The sequence below is a fragment of the Crinia signifera genome, chromosome 6 (assembly GCF_055691185.1).
Source record: "Crinia signifera chromosome 6, ASM5569118v1, whole genome shotgun sequence".
In the NCBI taxonomy this organism is placed as follows: domain Eukaryota; kingdom Metazoa; phylum Chordata; class Amphibia; order Anura; family Myobatrachidae; genus Crinia; species Crinia signifera.
In genome coordinates this window covers 106,881,284-106,905,067 of record NC_139222.1, presented here as the reverse complement: position 1 = coordinate 106,905,067, position 23,784 = coordinate 106,881,284, and the positions used below count along the sequence as shown (strand labels likewise).

The 23,784-nt window shown below is 44.3% G+C and overlaps 1 protein-coding gene across 1 annotated transcript; it reads left to right on the top strand.

Annotated features, from left to right (window-relative positions):
- Positions 1–2,610: 2,610 nt before the first annotated feature.
- Positions 2,611–22,292, top strand: LOC146007031 (DEP domain-containing mTOR-interacting protein-like). The gene is made up of 9 exons (XM_083145429.1): positions 2,611–2,891; positions 8,089–8,267; positions 10,075–10,198; positions 11,221–11,399; positions 13,101–13,295; positions 17,306–17,425; positions 17,842–17,912; positions 21,766–21,870; positions 21,952–22,292. Exons 1-9 carry the CDS (start codon positions 2,758–2,760, stop codon positions 22,075–22,077), a joined length of 1,233 nt encoding a protein of 410 aa, XP_083001555.1. The 5' UTR covers positions 2,611–2,757; the 3' UTR covers positions 22,078–22,292.
- The last annotated feature ends 1,492 nt before the right edge of the window (positions 22,293–23,784 follow it).

Sequence of the window (23,784 nt, the reverse complement as noted above, 5' to 3'; positions counted from 1 at the left end):
CAAATTCTCAGTAGTACTTGGTGTTTCTACCATGTGGATTTATGTGTAGCTGCACTTGGGTTTAATTGCGTACCTCTGTAGTCAATATCTTCTTGTATATTTAATGGGACAAAGCTTAAGGCCCCTACACACTAGAAGATTATCGTTCAAATCTGGCTGGTTGGAATGAAAATCTAGAAATTTCTGGGAACAAATTACAATCAACCGTTTGCTCCCAAACACTGGAAAATGAATGAAAGCAGTCCATACTTGCCAACCTGACCCTCTCCATGCGGGAGAAAATGCTCTGCTCCTGGACTTCCCTGGTAATGTATGATTGCCAGCACAACACCTTCACCTAGCTCCCTACAGGTGCTGGCAATCATACATTACCAGGGAAGTCCAGGAACAGAGCATTTTCTCCCGCATGGAGAGGGTCAGGTAGGCCAGTATGAAGCAGTCCTCTGCTTAATTGATTTAACCAATTTGTGTACAGGACCATTTTTTTTTCTGTTTTCCATGTTTAAGAGTAAATGGTCAATTGTCATTTGCGCGACAAAAATTCCAGACTTTCATTACAACCAGCCAGATTGGAAAGATAATCTTCTAGTGTGTATGGGCCTTAATACATAGTCTTGCCATACTATCCCTTTGAACTGGGTAACGCATAACTTCAAAACTGCATTTAATCTAATTTTAATCAGCCAGAGAATTTGTGTAACTCATGCTTGTCTCGGTTTAAAGGGACAGTATAGTAAGCCTATGTATGCACAATGACGATTGCTATGGGGTATATGCATTACTAATCATGTCAATGCTAAAAATGTCTGGTTAGTTTAAATCTAAAAGAACATAATTAACACAATTTAACGAAACTAATTGCATGGTATCATCCAAACTAAAAAAAAATATATATTTAAATGAACATTTCCTGAGCAGATTTGCTTAAGATCTTCTAAATAAGCAATTACTTGCTCATCCTATTAAACTGTGTGGTAGAAATTAATTTCCTGAAGTTAAAGAGAGGAGTGTAAATTGTGGCACTGTGGATTGGAGATAATCGTACTATAAAGCAATTAAAAATAGCTTATGTTGCAGAGCACATGGGAAAATAAATTGAAAATCAAGTATCTCTACTTGAAGATTAATATTTTATAGATGAAAACTATAAAACACCCTTTCAGCCTGGCCATTAAAGCCCCATCCACTTGTGCGATTTGGGCCCTAATCATCCGATTCCAAAGCATTGGGTACAAATCACATGGGTTTAACCTCTGATTCCGATCCGATGCACTTCCCATGAGCATGAAATCAGAGATAGAGATGGTTAGTGTTGCACCAAGGATCCATTGGAACCCCCAGGGGGGAATGGGATTGCATGTAAAAGGACCGCATGCAATATATTGCATGTGATCCTGCTGCCCGGGACCTCCCTCAAGGGGAGATTGGCTGCGGTAGTGGTCGAGGGGCTTTGTAGATACTGTATATCTTTAAATTCACAAGATATACTTGCCCATATGAATACAAATATAAGGTACTGTAGTGCAAAACAGAAATTCTAAAAACTGGATGAGTTATCTTGCCACCTCTTGCCAGATTCACACATTTTACTTTGTATTTTACCTGGGATGCTATAAGGAGATCCAGAAAACATGAACTGTTGGATTTACCTCAAGTTTAAAGTTTCTTATATCCAATCTTGCTAAAGCTGGGAACACACCAACAGATGTGTGTATCCATCTTAAGGGCCAGATGTAACTTGAAAGTTCTATACAATCAGCACCTGATCTTTGTGTTATTCTCTACAACAGGCAGTGTAAAACCTCATACACACGGGGGAGATATATTGTTCAGCAATATATTGCTAGCAATACATTGCTGAGCAATATATTGCCCAGTGTCTCCTTTTCATCAGCGACCAGAGATGGTTGCTGATGAAAGGGAATCTCTGCTGGGGGTGCCGCAGAGGTAATTAGCTGGTCGCAGGAGCAAGCTCCTGCGATCAGTGATTACAATGGGGCTGAAAACGGTTATCGCCTGCGACCATATTCCCAGCGATTATAGCCCCTATCGCCCCCGTGTGTACGCAGCTTAAAGGATGCAATTTGCCCCAAGCAAAACGACCACCATGCTGCACACCACACATCTGCTCTCATCAAACCCTGTTGTTTCTTCAGGCTTTGCCTGGAAAGTTAACCCTGTCAGAGCCACTTCTCTCCCATCACATAGATAAGAATAGCTGGGGCAAGCCAGGTGCTGTCTGCAGGTACGAAATCAGGGCAGGATAACTAGGAGGTAGAAGAATGTTCACTCTACTGTGACAGATCTTGCTATTAGTTTATATTATAGTGTACTACGTTGGTAGTTAAACACGGGGTGTAGTAATGACATATATCCATCATCAAATTAGTTTAGTGCAGGGGTGGCCAACAATTTATGTTTTCTAGATGACTTAGCTGGTGCTCAGGTGTAGTCACTCATTACTAACCATCACATTTTAAACGTGTTGCATTCATTACTAACCCACACATACTTCATACTCACAGGTGGCCTGGAAAACTTGGATTGTTAGTAGCTGTCAACGATTGGTTTGGCCACCCCTGACACGGATAGGGTGTGGTTTGATGAGTGGAATGTAGAGAGGTAATAAGGGTTAATATTATAAGGGTTGTTTGGGACTATTTACTTGTGCACTTGGTTTATCCCAGTGTGTGAGCAGGGCCACTGACTAGCGCATCTCTGTGACATAGGATCGGAAGCAGGTGTTATTTTTTCCCAATGTCCTATTGTGCAGTACAACAGGAGCCGGGCTGCGGGGACCGGGGAAAGCAACTACTGAGCAGCCACCTGCAGAAGAGAACAGAGGACTATCAGCGAGCGGTGGAGATCAGTCTAGCCGGGGAGCAACTCAGGTGAGATCTCGGATCTGTGACCTTATTCCAGACACTGCCCACACCCAATGATAATGCATAGACCCAGTGTTGGACTGGGACATGTAGGGCCACCGTGAGTATGCTGTGGTAGGGGCCCAAATTTACTGGTGTGGCTGGTCTCCAGGCAGGGGCTGGCTGGCAACTTTTAGCCTGGGGGGCAAGTCTAGAGCATTGGCCCATAAGTAGCGCATAAGTGGCCCATAAGTAGCGCATTGTTAAATGCAGGTTTTTAATTAAAAAAATTAAAAGCCTAATATATGATGCAGGGGGACTAGTGACACTACCCCCTGGCCTAGCACATTATTGTCATGTGGCTCCAGGTTAACTGAGATTTTGCGCAAGTGCAGAAGCTCCGATTGTGGCAGCCGAGGTTTTGTATGTATCAGCCCGGCTTTGTAGGAGAATGGCCACTGAGAGAGGTGCGGGACACGGCACACTGAAAATGTGCCTGGCTTCCCACCATCCCACTCCGCCCCTGCCACAGGCTGCTCACCTGCATAAAAAATAGAAAAGGACACCACTGGCTGTTCTCCTGCATAAATAACGATCTGGACACCACAGGCTGCTCTCCTGCATATATAAAGAACAGGACACCACAGGCTGCTCTCCTGCATATATAAAGAACAGGACACCACAGGCTGCTCTCCTGCATAAATAAATAACAGGACACCACAGGCTGCTCTCCTGCATATGAAAAACAGGACACCACAGTCTGCTCTCCTGCATAAATAAATAATAGGACACCACAGGCTGCTCTCCTGCATATATAAAGAACAGGACACCACAGGCTGCTCTCCTGCATATATAAAGAACAGGACACCACAGGCTGCTCTCCTGCATATATAAAGAACAGGACACCACAGGCTGCTCTCCTGCATAAATAAAGAACAGGACACCACAGGCTGCACCCCTGCGTAAAAGACAGGACACCACAGGCTGCACCCCTGCGTAAAAGACAGGACACCACAGGCTGCTCCCCCTGTATAATAATTTGTGTCATGGCATTACTATTATTATATTATACAGAGGGAGCAGCCTGTGGTGTCATGGCATTATTATTATACAGAGGGAGCAGCCTGTGGTGTCATGCCATTATTATTATACAGAGGGAGCAGCCTGTGGTGTCATGGCATAATGCCATGACACCACAGGCTGCTCCCCCTGTACAATAATAATTATGACACCACAGGTTCCTCCCGCTGTATAATATAAAAGTAATGCCATGACACCACAGGCTGCTCCCGCTGTATAATAATAATGCAATGATACCACAGGCTGCTCCCGCTGTATACTGTAATATAACAATAGTAATGCCATGACACAAATTATTATACAGGGGGAGCAGCCTGTGGTGCCATGGCATTACTTTTATATTATACAGGGGGAGCAGCCTGTGGTGTCATGCCATTATTATTATACAGAGGGAGCAGCCTGTGGTGTCATGGCATAATGCCATGACACCACAGGCTGCTCCCCCTGTACAATAATAATTATGACACCACAGGTTGCTCCCCCTGTATAATATAAAAGTAATGCCATGACACCACAGGCTGCTCCCCCTGTATAATATAAAAGTAATGCCATGACACCACAGGCTGCTCCCGCTGTATAATAATAATGCAATGACACCACTGGCTGCTCCCTCTGTATAATAATAATGCAATGACACCACAGGCTGCTCCCGCTGTATAATAATAATGCAATGACACCACAGGCTGCTCCCGCTGTATAATAATAATGCAAAGACACCACAGGCTGCTCCCGCTGTATAATATAACAATTGTAATGCCATGACACAAATTATTATACAGGGGGAGCAGCCTGTGGCGTCATTGCATTATTATTATACAGAGGGAGCAGCCTGTGGTGTCATGACATTATTATTATTATTATGCAGAGGGAGCAGCCTGTGGTGTCATGGCATAATGCCATGACACCACAGGCTGCTCCCCCTGTACAATAATGACACCACAGGCTGCTCCCCCTGTATAATCATTTGTGTCATGGCATTACTATTATTAATAGTAATGCCATGACACAAATTATTATACAGGTGGAGCAGCCTGTGGTGTCATTGCATTATTATTAATATACATGAAACAGCACAGCAGATATGTCGTTTTAGATCATGTTAACTTACTACTGTCCTGTGTTTTCTCCTCGACCAGGCTCCTCCTGTCCTGCTGCGGCACAAATTTCTGTTCCCCTCTCTGCAGCCTCCTGAAGCGTCCCCCACGATTTGTTCTGCGGGCGGCCCCAGCCTTCCTCCAGTCTCTGAGTGCAGACGCGTGGGTGGGAGGCGTCAACGTCATGACGTCCCCACCGCACCCAGCGTCTGCCGACTGCCACTGGGGATAAGAGGGAACAGGCTGCCGGCCGGAGCCCTCCTCCACGTAGCCGTGGAGGCCGGCGGCCATGTTCCTGTGGCCGCAGACATCATTTAAAAAACCACAGGAACATGGCCGCCGGCAGTGAAAAAAAAAAAATGGCAATGCGGCCTCAGAAACGGCCGCGGTGGCGCGGCCCGCAGCACACCTGCCAGAGCGGCCTGGGGGCAGATGGCACCCTGCCCCCCGCCCCAGCCCGCCCCTGTCTCCAGGGTTGAGCCCCTTCATAAATATATATTTTGCAAATACTGCTACTGCATGCATTATAATGTACTGGGTTAGTAACAGCAATGCTCTGTAAGGGATACTCCATTGTCCTGTGCAGTATAATTTAAGGTCACAGTCTGGAACCTGATCCCTAGAAGAGGAGGTGGGGGCCCACTGGGGCTTTCCCTATTTAACTGTGGGCCAGTCCAACCCTGCATAGACTGCACCACCACTAAGTAATGGGCAGCCAGTGGCTTCTGTGCTGGGACTTCTCCTTCCACAGGGAACTTAAAATTAATAACCAGAAGTTCATCTAAAACAGATGAGATTTTAAAGACCCACGGTGTTTAATTGTAAACCTATTAAAGCTAAAATGCAGATCTTTTGTGACTCTGCTGTGTCTCATTGGGTATGGATCATAGGAGTGATCATGTCTAGGTAGACATGGGAAAAGGTCAACACAAGCAAAAAAACTGACATGGAAATGGTCAACAACACATAAAAAGGTTGGCATGAGTTTTTCATGTGTTTTTTGGTGTCAATTTTGTAGATTTGATCACATGGACTTCTAATTAGTGCACCGCATACTTTGTGCTCACAAATACATAATTCCCAATTGTAATCCATGTGCATGGTAAAGCTTTGGAAAAAGTTCAAGAATGTAAAATCATGAAAAACCCATGTCGAGCTAGTGTTGACCTAACATCCAAATACAGATGGGGCAGGCCTCTTCCTGGCTGGCGAATCGCCAGAACGTCCCTGCTGGCGATCCGCCAGCAGCCTCGCCAGCCATCAGACTGAGACGCGCGTGCATCTCACGCACATGCGCGTCTCAATCTCCGTCGGCGGGAACCCTGTCCGTCTCCACCTCAGGGAGACGGACAGGGTTAGGGGGGGTACGGGCAGGCGGCGGGGACCCCGGGTTACCGCCGACAAGCCGGCGGGGACCCGGGGAAGCAGCTGGAAGCGCCGTCGGAAGGGGACGCGCGCGCCTCTCATGCGCGCGCGTCCCCTTCTCGCAATCGATATGGCGCTGGCGGGGGATGGTGGCTGGCGTCACCGTCGCCATCCCCTACCAAGATGGGACCTGCCCAATCTGTACGTCTCATTCTATTCAACTGGTGAACCGACTCTGAAAACCTGTGTTCTAATACATTTGCAACATAATGCTGATCCCTGCTTGTTCCAAATGTTTAGCTCTTAGACTTAGAGGGTACAAGAGAAGCTTTTGCTATGGGGCCTGTGATTTAGACCTACTGCACCATGCTTTTGCAGTAGGATTATATATCCAGTGATAGCAAGGTTGGGTTTGAGGCACTTTGATGGTATCCCGCGACTGCTCATTAGTACTGAGTTTAGCAATGCAACGTGGCTAAACCAGTCAAAAGGCCTAGGTAGGGCTCTAAAACTATGGTGTTTTTGTACATTTTAGCTTACCAAGGGGGGTCTTTTTCATTCCTTCTAACAGGAACTCGACAGTTGGTATTCAATGTGGCTGCGGATTGTCAAAAACGGCCGCAAATTTGACAATCCTTGGCCATTTCCAACAAAACAGCTCTGACTTGTTTTAAAGTCAGATCTGTTTTGCCGAAATCTGCCTTCAATGCTGTCGGTAACGGTAGCATTGAATAGGTGATGGCCGCTATTTCCCCCAGTGGAAATAGCGGCTGTGATTTAATTCCAGCCCAAATCAGGAGGCTGCGAGATAAAATGTGTCCCACCCAGCTGCATGCATGTAGGAACAGATCCAACAATTGAATTACTCTATTGGGGACCATCGAGTATCAGCTAAGGCAAACAAAAATGTAATTCCCCCACTTGGAGCTTTGAATATTGCATATAAAAGACAATGTTAACAAAGTTTCAGATGGCCAATGAGCATAGTTGAAGTGACATGGAACCATTTTGCTGCCATAGGGCAGCTTTGTGTGATCCTGTTGTCTACTTAGTGTGTGTACTTTTCTGCTTTTGCTTTGCTTCTATGTTTGCCAACCTGAGAAATTGCTTTGCCATTACAGTCCAGGTTGTAAGGATATCCCTGCTTGAGACTAAATGGTAAAAAAAAAAAATTGATTGCGGTAATGTCACCTGTGACAAAAACCATGGACGGTGTAATGTGACAAAAACCATGGACAGTGTACTGGTTAGCATTACTGCCTCACAGCACTGAGGTCATGGGTTTGATTCCCACCATGGCTGTAACTGTGCGGAGTTTGTATATTCTCCCCATGCTTGCAAGGGTTTCCTCTGGGTACTCCGGTTTCCTCTCACAATCCAAAAATATACTGGTAGTTTAATTGGCTCCCAACAAAATTAACCCTAGAATGAATGTCTGCGTGTGTACATGTGGTAGGGAATATAGATTGTAAGCTTTACTGGGGCAGGGACTGATGTGAGTGTTCAACACTTCTCTGTAAAGCGCTGCGGAATATGTGTGCGCTACATAAGAAATTGTTAAATAAATACTGTAATGGCAGATTTGGTAGACTTCTTGCACCCCCCTGGGTATTAGACCGAATTAACCAATTTTTTTTGTTATACAGTTTCACAGTTTTTATAAACAAACTGTCGCTCTCTCGCAGGCTGCGATTACACAATGCTAAGCTGATAAAGGACAGATGCCACTACGCATTCACCTATCCAAACTGCTTTGTGGCCAAGGAATTAGTGGATTGGTTGATCGAGCACAAAGAGGCCCCAGACAGAGAAACTGCGGTCAGCATTATGCAGACGTTGTTTGAATCCAGTGTCATCCATCATGGTGGGTTCTGTCTTACAGTGAAAATGTATACCATGTCATTTAGGTGTTAAGCTGGGTACTCCACCCACACAGGTTAGGTGCAATGTGGAAGGGACAGGACGCCAGCCCCCCGCACCACCAACCTGTGTCTCCTGCCCACCCAGACAAACCACTATTACCACCACCATGAATTATCCTTTAACCTCACCTTGACTCTCCACTTTTTCCCACCCATTGACCTTACGGCATTGTGACCTTTAAATATTTGCATAATGTTTTATGTGCTATACATGTCTTTTTCTCAATCAGTACAGTATGTACATTGCTTATTGAGGAGCAGTTTCCTAACACCACTTGGGTAACACATTATATTGCCTGGCCACCACACTTTTTTTATATTCTCTTAGCGCAGGTCCCCATCCATTGTGTAATTTGGAGGGTGGCCACCTTCCCTGGAGATCAGCAGCTTAAAACACTACAATCCGCTGCAGATGACCACAAACCCATCTACACTACATATGATACAAAGAAAGGCAACTAATGTGGTACATGGCCTACATCACAAAACTTGCCCAGAAAGACTAAAAAATGTCAATATGTATAGACCGGAGCAGAGAAGGGATGATTTCTAAATATATCATGGGTTTTAACAAGATCCAGGAGGGAAACATTCTACAAATGAATGATAGCCTTTCAACAGTCGGGATCCTAACTTACACACCCATAGAAGACAGTAGAGCTTTTTAAGCATGCATGGTGTACAGGGCCGGATTAAGCAATCGGGGGAGAGGGAGACAGTTGGCTCCCCCGCTGCCTGAACCTTTAGACTAGAGGAAAGAGAGGTGCCGGATGCTGTGTGTGTGTGTGTTGAGGGGGGGATCATGCAATCCCTAGCCTTTGCTACCGGCAGCAGATCGGAGGCTGGAGATTGAATCTGCCATGCTGCAGCACCTCAGGAGGGGCAGAGCAGCTCCAAAGATGGGGTCCCTTAACATAGGGAAGCCCAGGGCTACTAACCCACTGCACCCCCCCATTAATGCTGGTCTGGTGGGTTAGACAAAAGGATATCCTTACATAAAAATAAAGAGCCAATAGGGTATGAGGTAACAATATGATATGGTTAAAAGGGGCAGACTAGATGCCCAAATGGCTCTTGTCTGCCCTCAAATTCTATGTGACAATCAACCATTTTCTCCCAAATGCTTGGAAACTAACAAAAATGATTGTTCAGATAAATGTTAAATAAATGTTAAATATAACAGATTTAACAAATGTCTGACTGACCATCATCTATTTTCCAGTATTTGGAAACAAATGGTTTGTCATATGTTTCATACATTACCAAATTGTTTCACCAGACAGACTGGGCAGATAAATCTTAAGGTGTGTACACACTGGGCGATAGACAACAATATTGCTCATTTTAGCCCTTCTGAGCAATAACGTTCATATAGTTCCCTGTGTTTATGCAATGAACGATGACCAATGCACTCTCACATGGGTGGTTTCACAACCCAGCTATTGTCTGTGCATGCAGCTCAACTTGACAAATGTCAAAAGACTGAATGCTCAGTGAGGGGTCCTGGTGACATCACTGATTGATATCTTTAAACGATATTGTTCAGTGTGTACGCACATAACATTTGCCTAGGAGTTCAGGGGAGATACTTGACTATGTCGCTCATGGCGTGAATTGTCAAGTGTGTATGTGCGAATTGGAAAATCAGTGAGGCATGGATGAAGGGACTGAAAGAAAATAAATACAATCTATTTACTACATCTGTCTTGCAGCATCTGTTGCTGACTGCTTTCCCTCTCCCACCCTTAGTTTGCGACGAACATGCGATATTCAAAGATGCCAGACTGTTCTATAGATTTCGGACTGATGATGGCACACTCTTCCCCAGCAGGCAGATGAAGATTGTTGCACGAAGCAACCAGTTGTATGAGATGTGAGTATCCTAGAAACTTGTGGTACAGTAATTCATTGTGTAACGTGCATATGTCGGCAATACACCCTAAATAAAGCTGCAATCCTACAAACTGTGTTTATGTAGCATGTGTACTGTACATTATACAGGTGATACAATCTTATCTCTTTCACTGGGAAATGAGTGTAAGATGCCACAATGAGGTACAGAATTACAATCTATGGGAACCTTGTATTGTACACCTATGAGGATGTATTATTTAAGTGTGAATAATATCTTTCCTTGAACCCTGTTTATTTGGAAAACCATTGTAAAATGGTTTTGGTGAAGGCCAGTTAATGTCGAGGAGCGACTCCTATAATCTGGTGGCTGGATGGTAATGTTTTGGTTGACTTGAATGGCAATCTAATTTCAGGTAATGATAGAGTGGCGTTTGTTGGCAGAGTGTTGCAGTGTTTGGGTGATGTTAATCCACACAACAGAATATAATTAGAACTTTGGTTTATTGAGTATGCAGATGACAATAAACATAGTAGATCTAAGAGGTTCTGCAGCAGCATGAGGATCCCAACATGCACAGCAAGGCAGAGACAAGGACTATGCAGCAGCTTGTACTAAGCATAATGCACCGGGTATGTGACAGTGACTCACGCTTGTAGTGGTGACAGACTGCACAGCCATGCAGTCTGATAATCTCCAGTATAAATGGCAGTGGGATTGCGCCAGACTCTGCTCCACAGCATCACTCTTCTCTCTCAGACAGTGGAGTCATTGGGTTCCTTCCTGCACAGACCTAACACTAGGAGACTCACTAGAGCTCACAGCTGTCTAGTAGACACAGGAGACCTAGTGAAGAGCGCTCTAGTGTCCAACAGAGTTGTGTCCAGAAGACCCTTCTTCCTCTTTGATGCATAAGAGGACTGTTTATTTTAAGGACAATTGTCAAAAGGGGCCACCTACTTTTATGGCAGAAGTTAACACTTTACTCTCAGCTGCCAGACCCCAGTGTTTTTCCTTGTAACAAGCTTGTCTATCTCCATCAGGATGATCAGTCAGGAAGACCCCATTCTTCAGTTGCGGAAGCAAGGTTCAGAGCGATATCAAAGAACATTTCGAGGCTCCGAGATGTTGGACTGGCTGGTGAAACATGGTCAAGTAGCCAAAAGGGAAGATGGGGAAAGGCTGTGCAGAGCAATGCTAGAATACGGTATTATACAGCTTGGTATGTATGCTTTTTTACTTTATTTTTTACACAGACAGGTTGGCTGTCAATAGTGGATACTAACACACGAGCGGGTAATTGAAATCAATAATAGTAGATGAGGCCTAACTCTGTAAATGATGTGGGATATTAAGCCCTAAAAATAGAAATAAGGGGCCAAAGTCAGGAATAATTAATTCTGTGAATGGTAGTTTTTCTCTGTGCAAGCAATAAACCAGCCAGGTCATGTAGTTTTATATAAACATAATGTGGTTTATTTACGAACCAAATTAAATGTACAGTAAATGATTGCAACCAATAGGACATAGGGGGTCATTCAGACCTGATTGCACATCTGTGAATTTGCACTGCAAGCTATTCTAGAACGACTAGGTATGGATCATTGTGCAAGGCAATCCTGTGATAAAATCCTGCTAGTTCTTTTATCGCTGGCCATACGCAAGGTAATTGACAGGAGGCTGGCATTTATGGGTGTCACCCGTTCGTTTTCTGTGAGAGTTTAAAAAAACGCAGGTGTGCTCAAGCGTTGAAGGAAGGGCGTGTGATATAAGCTTCAAACCCCCCCATGTTTCTATCGCACTGGCTGAGTGAGCAGTGGGTAACGCACAGACTGCACACAGTGGGAAAATAATTTGATGGTGAGTGAGTTGCAAATGGATTTGCAGCTGATTGAAGGCCTGCGATATCTTCACAGGCAATTTGCAGGCTTGCACGAGGTGGGGTTTAATTTAGTGAGTGGCCAGTGGCTATCTAATTACAGGGTGCTGCTAAATCAAACCGCAACTATCAGGTCTGAATAACCCCCATAGACTAGTTTAGTTAAAATAATAGTAAATTGCCCGCAACTATCAGGTCTGAATAACCCCCATAGACTAGTTTAGTTAAAATAATAGTAAATTGCCAGCCCTGGGACTATCTAATTGCACATGATGCTGGCACTTCTATGGGATTTTGTTTGACCTGTTTCAGGCAGGTGAAACCAAACCACAATGAGGATCCATTATTATGTGTTTTGTGAGAAGGAACATTTTTAGGGTAGTAAAAACAGGGGCTAAATGGATAGCCCAAAATAAAACTTAGAGCGACAGCCCAGTTTTCTGAACCCCCAACACCACAACTTTCAGGTCTAAATGCTTACCCAACCCCCTCTTAAGCTTTTATCTAATTGTCTACATTCATCAAACCTAAGACTCCCATGATACACGGTTGATTGCCTTTTTCCACGAAAATGCTTATTTGGATCACTATGCCAATAGGGCGCACTAGCAGACTTTCTGATTAAAATGATATACAGCCTGACCAAATTGTGTGCAACCGCTGCTGTATCTATGTACAAAATATTACGATCTAGTTATTTCGAAAACACACTGCATTTTTGTAAAACAAAACACACGAAAAGATGATCAGTGTTAGTAAATACTTATGACTAGGCGTGTCTAGAAGGGATTTTTAATGTGAATGCAGCAACGAGGGAGAACACCTCTTTAGTCTGGTCTGTAAGAGACCTGGAAGCTGTATAATATTCCTATGTAAGAAATAGGGCTAAGCTTTGACCTCCAGTCTGTGTATAGAGATCCTTCAATGTTAGAATTCCAGCCATGAACAATTGTTACTTGATTAATGTAAGCAATTGTTAGTGTAACTTATTGTTACTTGATTTTTAAATAATTTATGAAAAATTACCTTCGGCTTTTCCTCTAGTATCCGAACAACATGGCTTCTCCGATACGGATCTGCTCTTTCAGTTCTGCATTAACTTTAGACGCAGAAGAAAACTAATTGAAGTACTCAATGATTCTACACAACATTCAATGGAACTCACAAGAGAGTCGCCTGACAGTCCATTCTGCCTTCGCAATCTTAGCTCTGAGCTACCCCATGGCAGATTTGTGTGTGGTAAGAAGGACTGCAATGGTATGATCCACTGAAAACAATGTATTTGTCTGTCTAGGTGCAGACAAACTAGGTGTGTTCCAGGGGTGTCGTATGACTCACTGAAGTTGGTATTCTGACCATCATTTTTCTGACCTCGTTATTCCGACTTACACAGGCTATCTTCTCTTGTGGAGTTCCAGGGCTCCCACAGAGGGAGAATAGAATAGGTGGTGAGCACAGCTGTGTGGTGTAATGGGTATTGCTACAGTACTTGTTTCCTAGCACGGCGCCCAGATTTTCTACAAGGTATGTACGCTAACGTAGTGAAATCGCATCGCATGGTACGTTTTTACCGTGCGATGTGATTCTCCCCCCCCCTTCCTGTCAGTCAAAACTCCAGAGGCGCCAAGATGACATAACCACGCCACCCCGAAGCGTGGCGAGCGGCGGCAGAACCCATCCTCCAACCTTTTCATACCCCCACTATCCACGTCGGTGTGGAGTTGACGATAGTGTGGCGAGCAGAAGCGGATTACTTTACGTGCATTCTGCGTCCCCTCAGGGGGCTCGCTGTGCTCGCCTTGGTTAGGGCTTAGTGGCTTGCTGCGCTCACCACACTATCTAAAATCAACTCCATGCCAACGTGGATAGTGGCGGTATGAAAAGGTCGGAGGATGCGTTCCACTGCCGCCGCTTGCCACACTTCGGGGTGGCGTGGATACTGTGCTTGACACCAAACAATGGCGTAGGTGCAGGTTCTTACAATTGTAAGCAGGTGCTTTACAATTGCTTACACTTGTATGCAGGTGCTTACAATTGTAAGCACACATCACATACTATGCACCCATCACATCTCATGGCATGGGTGCTTGTACAATGAAATATCGAATCGCATTTGGTGCCATGCAATATTTCATTGTGTAAGCACTCCTGTGCAGTTAACATGGACATCGCATCGCACAGCCCTATAGACGGTACGCAATGCGATTTTTTTTTTCTACGAAAAATAGCACCCTAAGCTATTTGCGTAGTGGGCACCCTGCTAGGAAACAAGTACCATTGCTACTATTATGGTCACATCTCTTGCCCATGTAGTCAATTCCTACATTTTTGAGTATGGGGGTACAAATTACCTTTCTGACACAGGGCACCAAAATGCTAACAAGTCTGCCAATCACAAAATTAAGGAAGACCTTCTTCTACTTTATTCAGGTGGCAGCTATGGAACTTTTAGGCAACCACCTCCATGCTTTTACTTGAGGAAGGTATTGGTGTGGTTGGTTGAATATTTGCCTAGTGTGCTGAGAAGCCTTACACCCCTGCCCTAAACCTGCCCTAGACCTTCATATTTAGTATGCCTATAGCCATACTTGCCTTTTGTAAGTCTGCTGTCTAGGGGGCTTATTTACAAAGATGAGAGTTCTAATGAAGATGGGATGTTGTCCATAGCAACCAATCAAAATCCACTTCTTATTTAGCACCTTCTAGAAGATAATAGATTGATTGGTTGCCCAGCGGGTCCTGCAATTGGTGATGAGTAACCTATCTTGCCCGCTTCAATAGGAGGTGGCCAGGATGCAGGAGAGTCGCCTACTGTTCTGGGTCTGCGGGTATTACCCTAAATATGCAGCTTTCTGGAGTTTTGGCAAGAAAATGTAACGCTCTCCTTTCCAACTTCTATGGACCTAAGGGCCTTATTCAGAAATGTATTCAATATCGATATTTATCCATTTTCCAACTGCGCATTCATCTTGGTTGCAGTGAGGGTTTATTTGTAAAGTTGGGAGAGGTTACTGGAAGGTACGTAAAAAATGTAAGTGTGTCATAACCATCTTCAGGGGATATCTTGACAACCCACAATAAAATAACATTTAATCAGTGGCGGTGTTTACCTATGGACTGCAGCCCCCTCTCCAGGCAGATGCAGTCCCATTGGGAGGTGTTCCCTCCCTTCGGGCTAACTCATTGGCTTTTATAGCCTGCAATCAAAGCAGCAGGTACTAATTGCCTGGGCTTGCTGAAGGGGCCCGGCGGTTGCCCTGTGAGGACCCCCCCATACCTTCCCCCTCTGTCCCTCCTATGCAGCAGCAGACCCCTACATGTGCTGACAGCAGGCTCAGTACGAGCATCTCTGACAGTGTGAGAGCGAATGCTGAGCCTGCTGTCAACCTGTGAGCACAGCACATGCTGCAGGTGTGTGCTTCTGCTGAGGTTGGGGGGATGGGCAATATTACTCCACCCTTGACTTCTTTTAAAGTGTTTTTCTCACCCACCTTAAACATTTTGGGGGTGTGACCTAATCGTGGGAGTTGACCACGCCTCACACAATTAGGCCATGCCCCCAAATTTTTACTGGGGCCCAGCATACCTCTTGGCTGCCTTTATCCAACCCCATTCCCACCCCCGAGCAACGTCTTCGAGTCACAATTTTGCACTTAATCTCCTCCATCGCAATTCACTCACTGTGCATGCACACTGCTTGTCATATGCATGCATAGTAAAAAAACATTGGCCGATATGTGTACAATAGCCACTTTGCTAACCTATGGCCTGATTTGTGTTTGCAAAGTAAATAGAGGTTAAGCATTTGCTAAAATAGTGGGTGTACGAAAGCGTAGGCCACTGGGTGCAAGATGTTTGGTAAACATGGGGCCACACACTCTGCACCCGGAGACCTGCATTTTCTTTCTAGACCATGGCAGGCACAATAACCAGGTCTACTGCAATGCTGGAGTGAGGGGGGCAATTAGAGCCTGCACACGGCCCACATGGTATAAGCTGAGAAGTGGAGACATAAAATTAGGTACGTTGTGTTCTTTGATTTAGACCAATTGGTACTTGTGTATTATCACGGCGCCCATCGCATCGCATACCATAAGGCATACGATGGTATGCGATGCGATACAATGTTAGCAGATGTTATACAATTTCAAATTGTATACCATCGAATTGTATGGCATATACAATGGTATAAGATTTTAAATTGTATAAGCACCCTAATGGGTGTTTTCAATGTTAAATGTGCCCCCTATAACATAAAAAATTGTATAAGCACCGTAATAGGTGCTTACAATGTTAAAAGCACCCCCACGCCACCCGTGCTATACACGCCAACCCGAAGCGTGGCGAGGGGCGGCGATACGCGTCCTCCGACCTTTTCATACCCCCACTATCCACGTCGGCGTGGAGTTGACTTTATATAGTGTGGCGAGCCACTGAGCCCGAAGCGTGGTGAGCACACGCGGAATACATGTGAAGTAAAGCGCGGCTGCTCGCCACGCTTCCGGCTCGCTGCGCTCGCCACACTATATAAAATCAATGAAAAGGTCAGAGGACGCGTACCGCCGCCCCACGCGGGCTCGCTGCGCTCGCCACGCTTCGGGTTGGCGTTGATAGTGGCAGTGGCGTGGGGGTGCATTTAACATTGTAAGCACCTATTAAGGTGCTTATACAATTAAAGATTGTATATACAATTTAAAATCGCATCTCATTGCATTGTATGCCATATACAATGGCATACAAATTTTAAATGTAATACAATGCCATACGACTGAATATCGTGGGCGCCGTGATAATACACAAGTACCGACCAATTTTCTTACATTTGAAATCGATAAAAATGAACCTTTAGTAAATATACAGATAAAACGTGAAAGTTCAGATTACAGTTCGTTTATTCTAGATACAGTGCAAATTAAACAAATAATAAATGAGCATTTCAGTCCTTGTTAAATGAATCCAATGTTTAGTTTCCTTTTCCTCCACAGTAGTTACATAAAACCTAGAAAGCTGATCATAGCCCAATAACGTGTAAAACCTTTATATAATACCTCCTGGGATTACAGGGTGCAGGGAGAACTTGAGTACAAAATTCCTTCACATTTTGCTCCAGTATGATTCATTAAAGTGATTAAACAAGGACTAAACTATTGTTTTCTTCCTTCCTTCCCTTCATTTTAGTCTGAATAGAAAAGCTACATTTCTAGCCACAAATATATCTGAATTACCTTTTTTTTTTTTAAACGTCCAAGCTAATGAATCGAGGCGTCAACATCATCCTCCATTAGTGAAGCGAAGCAACAGTTTTGGCCTTGGAACTGGTGCCAGTTACTGCTATCCACCACTCAGGCCTGTGATGTCCCCTCCTTCAGGTGAGATGGCTCAAAGACCTTTAGCTGTCTCTTAAGCCGAGACACACTGAGGCATGATTAGTGGTAGTAAAATGCATGCATGCACAGTCTTTGTCCTTTGCATTACTTCAGTGGTTCCTAAATGTGGTCCTCAAGGCACCCCAACAGTCCAGACTTTGACAGTGTGTGGGAACTACTGCATTAATGTGTTGCAACTTTTCTAGAAAATCCAATAAATGTATCTTAAGAAGTGGCAGCTCCAGAAGTGGGGATGCAGTGCAGTCCAAAATTCAAATAGGTGAGCCACACCCACTGCCACTGCCAAACTCTGGCAGTTGGAGTGGCTCCCTTATTTGAATTTTGGACTGCGCTGCTGCCACTGATCTTAAAGATGGATACCTGCACAAAAACGTATTCCATTGTTTTTTTTCCCCCAGTGCTTAAAAAGCCAGTGACGATAGAAGAACTGTTGGCACCAGATTCATCATATTTTGTGAAGACCATTACTGTAAGTAGGGAAGGGTTTGTATCAAGAAGGTTATCTGGGGGAAAATGCATTATTCCATGCTGTGAAGGACCAATATGGCCACACATTAACACAGCAAATGTGGTGTAAAATGACTGCAATGCCAGATAATCGCCATTCACCATATATGGTAATGACATGTTGGCCCGAAGATCTGGTCATTCTCCAACTGCAAGGAAGCTTGCACAATGACAGGATCTTGTCCCCTTTATATGAGCTTTTTCTTTAAACTTCATCAAATGGCACAATTGACCCATGTAGGACAGCTTGGTTTAACACTCTACTTTTGTAATGGATGCTCTTCTTAGGGTAAAATAGGGTTGGATTAAATTAACTCAATACAAAGAAATTGAGTGCTTCCAGTGGTTTAAAACATTCAAATGTTTTCTATTTATCTAGCTACTGTTTGGTAAACTGGCATAAAAAGCCCCAGGAGTTTATTAGCAAAGTGTCAGTGTTTGAACCTTTTGAGTGCCAACAACTCTGAGAAATGTGCAAAATATCCGCCAAAAATGCCAGCATCGCTGACATTTGTTATATAAATTCAAATAAATGTTTTGTTTAAAAAAAAAAAAAAAAATATTCTCCATCCATCCATGCCGTATTAATTAAGTCAACTGTGCTCAATCATAGATCTGGTAGAATTTGGGAAACTCTGGTCAAAAGATGTTTAATCTGTGTAGGGTCCCCTTTGTATGTTCTTGGACCTAAGACTTCACTTCCACTATCCAAAAAGCTGTGGTGTCCATTGTGAATTCACAAAGAGACCATCACAATACTTTGCTAGAGCTAAAGTTTGTCTACATTTTCATTTGTACCTGCCGTGACCACCCACCCATTCTCCAGCCAATATGCATCTGCATGTGTTTGTGATTCAAATATGGGAGCTACTTTAACTGCCAGTGAGTCAGTTTATAATGGCAGTTGGTGTGGCTGCCCCATTTACATTTTGAACTGTGCTGCAGCCCCTCCTCTGGAGCCACCACTGCTTAAACTCCTTTTCGATTTAAAAACCCAGGTCTGACCATAGTGATTCAACATTGTTTCAAGTTATGTTACAGCGGCTCAAAACACTGTTTACACGGCAGGCTGAACTCAGGTTATTGCTGGGTCTTCCTGGAGAAGACCTCATCTCCAAGCAGTTCGCATCACAAGAGGACTGCAGGCTGCACCAGGTGTTGAACATCGAGGGATGACACCAAAATTCTAGCTCCTGTTCAGTGACCGTAGCTGGGTGCTGCACGGTGACATTACATGCAGCACTTAACCAGGACCAGCTCTACTCCTGGGTCTGTATTCCAGCATTTGGCAGCAAATTTTAGAATGTAATTTGTTCCCATATATTTCCAGGTTTTTGTTCCCACCAGATAGATTGGACAGACAAATCTGTAGGTGTGTACCCATCATTACTGTCACAAATATAAAGAGAGACATAGTTGTTGAACTTCATGCAAACATCAGGTGTTAAGAGGCCACCTCCACACTTTCACCTTAGGTTCTGGAAAGTCAGTATTAGTGTGTAGGTGGTGGTGAGAGCACACTTCTGGCACACAGATGTCAGCAGCCTCTGTGACAACCAGCCTCCAAGCGCCAATGATCCAGCTTTCCATAAGTTTTTAGTGTGACCTGGGTAGCAGGTTATTCTGGTTGGTGTCTGGCTCAACCCTGCTAGCTACAACATTCGGGTTCCTGATTTAAGGCAATCTGGGTCATTTTGACCCTTTCCCACTGTATATACACCCAGGTTCCCCCGGCAATAACCCAGGTTATAACTTTGTTCGAAAAGGGGTATAAATCAACTTGGCACACCTCTCCATTACCATTTCTATCAGGGCCGGCCTTAGGCATAGGCCAACTAGGCAATTGCCTAGGGCATTTGGAATGCCTAGGGGCATCAGCAGCTTCTGCTGATTAAAATGATATGCAGCATGCCTATATTCTATGTGTGAGTGAGGCTGTATCTGCATATGAAATAGTGTATTCATGGAAATCACTGTAACATAGCATTCCGTATGCAGGTACAGCCACAGTCGCACACAGAATATAGGCATGCTGCATATCATTTTAATCAGAAGAAGCTCCTTGTGTGTGCTGGTCATAACAATGCAAATAAGACGAATTTTCAGCAAAAAAGGCACTGAATGGGTGTGCTGGTTCTATTTAAAATATTGCGGGTAGGGACACCAAAATGATGACTGCTATGATGAGGGTTGATGGTGCTGGGAAAGGGGAGATGGAACTAGTGGCAGTGCTAGGGGGCAACAGTCAAAATCTTGCCTAGGGCGTAATTTAGGCTAGGGCCGGCTCTGCTTTCTATGGACACAAGCAGGCTCAAGTGCCAGAATATCTACATTAGAAGTTAGCAGGGATACTGAGAAATTTCGGTACTTATGTAGTATCTGGGCTGCCGATTTTTTGATTGTATGCCTTAAGTTAAGGCATACAATCAGATGCGATGCGATGCGATGCGATGACCCGATTTTTCCATAGGATTCAATGTTAAAATGGACTGAGTCCATTTTAACATGGAATTCAATGGGAAAAAGGGGTCCTTTTCATACCCCTACTATCCAAGTGGGCATGGAGTTGGATATAAACCTGTGGCGAGCGTAGCGAGCCACCGAGCCCGAAGCGTGGCGAGCGAAGCGTGGCGAGCGAAGCGAGCCCCGCGAGGGGACGGTATTCTGTGTCCCCTCGCGGGGCTCGCTACGCTCGCCACGCTTCGGGCTCGGTGGCTCGCTACGCTCGCCACAGGTTTATATCCAACTCCATGCCCACTTGGATAGTAGGGGTATGAAAAGGACCCCTTTTTCCCATTGAATTCCATGTTAAAATGGACTCAGTCCATTTTAACATTGAATCCTATGGAAAAATCGGGTCCATCGCATCGCATCGCATGCGATTTGGTCGGGTGCGATGCGATGGACCCGATTTCAAAATCGGCAGCCCAGTTACTACATAAGTACCAAAATTTCACTTGATGCAATGTAACTGGGTTTGATGTACTAGAACTAGGCCACAGTCTTCAACAAATATTAATTTTAGAATTCTCCCTTTATAATACATCTGTATTAAACCCCCAAATTAACTTTACGGGATGGGGCCAGACTGGCACATCACCAAGCACCGCCTCTAATATGGGAAAATTCCTGTGATTTGTGGGTTAGGGGGTGAGACAAAGGGGGGTATTCAATGTCAGGGGCACGGCTGTCGAGCTAGCGCGACAGCCGTGCCCCTGTCCCGTTCTCGCTTACCTCGACTGGAGCTCGGCAGTCGGGATTCAATGTCCCGGCCGCCGAGCGGCGAGAAGGGGGCGTGGCCGCGAGTTGCGGTCGGGAAGTGACGAGCTGCAGCCGGCAGCTCGTCACTTCCCGGCTGTTCTCGGCAGAACGAGCCCGACAGCTAGAGCTGTCGGGCTCGTTCTGCCAGGAAACCCTGTTCAATGCTGTCGGGGAAGACAGCATTGAATAGGGCCCCGCAGCCATCTCCCCCGTCGGGAGATGGCTGCGGGAGCTCGAACGAGATTGCATACCCCCCTAAATGTAAACAAATCCTGCCTTTTTAGCCCCACCCCCTTGACCGGGTTTTCACTGCTTCTCTCATCCTGCCTGCCGGAAACTGGGTGGGATGTGGGAGAATAATCTAACCTTCCAATGCTGTGGGGGTTTATCATAAAAATTTGGAGCCTCCTGCAGCTTTTGTGAAGGTAAGCAAGTATGGCTCAAAGCAAATTAAAAGAAAATACTTGGAGTCAAAATGAAGGGAGTTGGTGTACTTCTAGTCTAGCCACAGAGCTAAAAATGTAATTAACCGTAGTCATATTTTTTTTTTCTAGGTCATAGGCGATGATGTAGGCTGGGGTTTTGTTGCCCGGGGAACAGGTCCATGTCACATTCAAGCGGTGGATCCTGGTGGACCAGCAGCTGCTGCTGGCATGAAGGTAACATAGTAATTGTGCTGATCCTTTTCTTGCCAAATGTGTACAGAGAATTATATTGATAATGTTCAACTCCTCTTCCAGATCCGTCAATTTATAAAATCTGTTAACGGCATCAATTGCCTTGGTCTCCCTTACCAGACCATCTACAAGCAGATTGTGGCTGGTCCCCGGAATCTCATTCTTGAGGTTCTGGAGCATCTCGACTAACGTTCCATCTACAAACGTTTGTCATTTTATTTTCGACACAAGGACACTACTTCTGAATATCTGATTAAAGTCTTGATGGATCTACTAATATGTATGACGCTTATGTGATCCTCTTGTGAAAATTAAAATAGCTTTGATTACCTCTGCTTTGTATTAAAGAGAAATTTCAAATATTTAACATGTTGGCTAATAAAAGTGATAATTAAAGTGCTAAATCTTTCTCCCCGAGTCTATGTGCCAGATCAAATAGGCAAAGTAGGCACTAGCCTACAGGCCCCACACCTCTTGACGGGCCCCAAGACAAAGGATCTTGAAAGAAAATTACATTCAAGACTTCTAAAATTGTTTCCAAAAGATAGAAAAAAATATTAAACTCAAAGAAACAAACTTTACATTAAAGCAAAGGTGTAACTACCATAGGTGCAAGGGGTGCAGCTGCTATAGGTCCCAGAGCTGAAGGGGGCCCATTTTTCCTGTCTAAGTAATGTTTTACATACACTTATCACAATCAGTTAGAAAATGGGGGCCCTTACAAACTTTTGCTATGGGACCCACGAATATCTAGTTACGCCAATGCATTAAAGACTCTATATAGAAAATAATGTATGAATGGAATGTGGCCAAAAATCTAAATCATAGATATTGGATTCGCATTAATTTCCATAATGGTTGGTTAGTAAAATTAAAAATGTATGCAGAGATAATTTGCAAGGTCGGTCCCAATATTTAGTCCTAGTGGTCTCCACAGGCTTTAATCCACCACTGCTATTTACTATACTTATCTGTCAGGAAGACGTTTCTGTTGCAGATCTTCTAAGGCAGGGGTCCTCAAACTATTTTGCTCTGGGGCCCCATCAGACAATAAAAATAATTACAGGACCCCAGCAAGTTACTGCAGAAGGTCATCACATCACATGTGTAGTCAGCAGACAGCTGAGCACATACATGGCAGCAGCATTGTGGAGGCACAAAATGATGGGAGGAGTCTAACATAACAGACAATCCAACAGATTGTTCAGACTCCTTGGATCACTGACTGAGATTAGAAAAGTCATCAGCCTGATGGTCAGTAACATGGAGTGCGACCCCATGCTGAGAAAGTCGTTACCCACTTTTGAGTCAGGATCCATAGTTTGGGAACCGCTCCTCTAAAGTAATGTAGGCCATTCATAGAAAATAAAAAAATAAAATGCTGCATAGGTGCCATTGAGGTTCTAATTTGCAGAAATTCTTTTTTTTTTTTTTTTTTTGAATTAGGAATTGCCTCAATTCATTGCAGCTGTATGGGGATCTATTAATGTTCTTGTTTTACTCTGCATAAATTGTAAACTAATACTGTATACAAAAATGGACTATACAAGTGGTCTTGCTGAACAATTGTTTTTTTTTTTTTTAGTGTTAAAAAAATACATAAATGTTTACTTCTATTCAGGGCTATTTTTGTGCAGGCTCCAGCAGGAACTGTGGCCCTTATTCTAGTTCACTCTTTCTGACAAAATATTCCTCAGATGGACAAACCCATGTGCACTGCAGGTGTGGCAGGTGTAAAAATCCACCCAAATCTAATTTTCTCCTTCATACTTCATGGCAGCCATTACATTGGGTTCATCCCTCTCTCCTCTCCAATTAGACAGGTAGTTTTTTCCCCTTAGGATCCAGCCCCTTCCTCTATATAATCTGGCACCTCCCTTCAGACCGTAGTCTTTT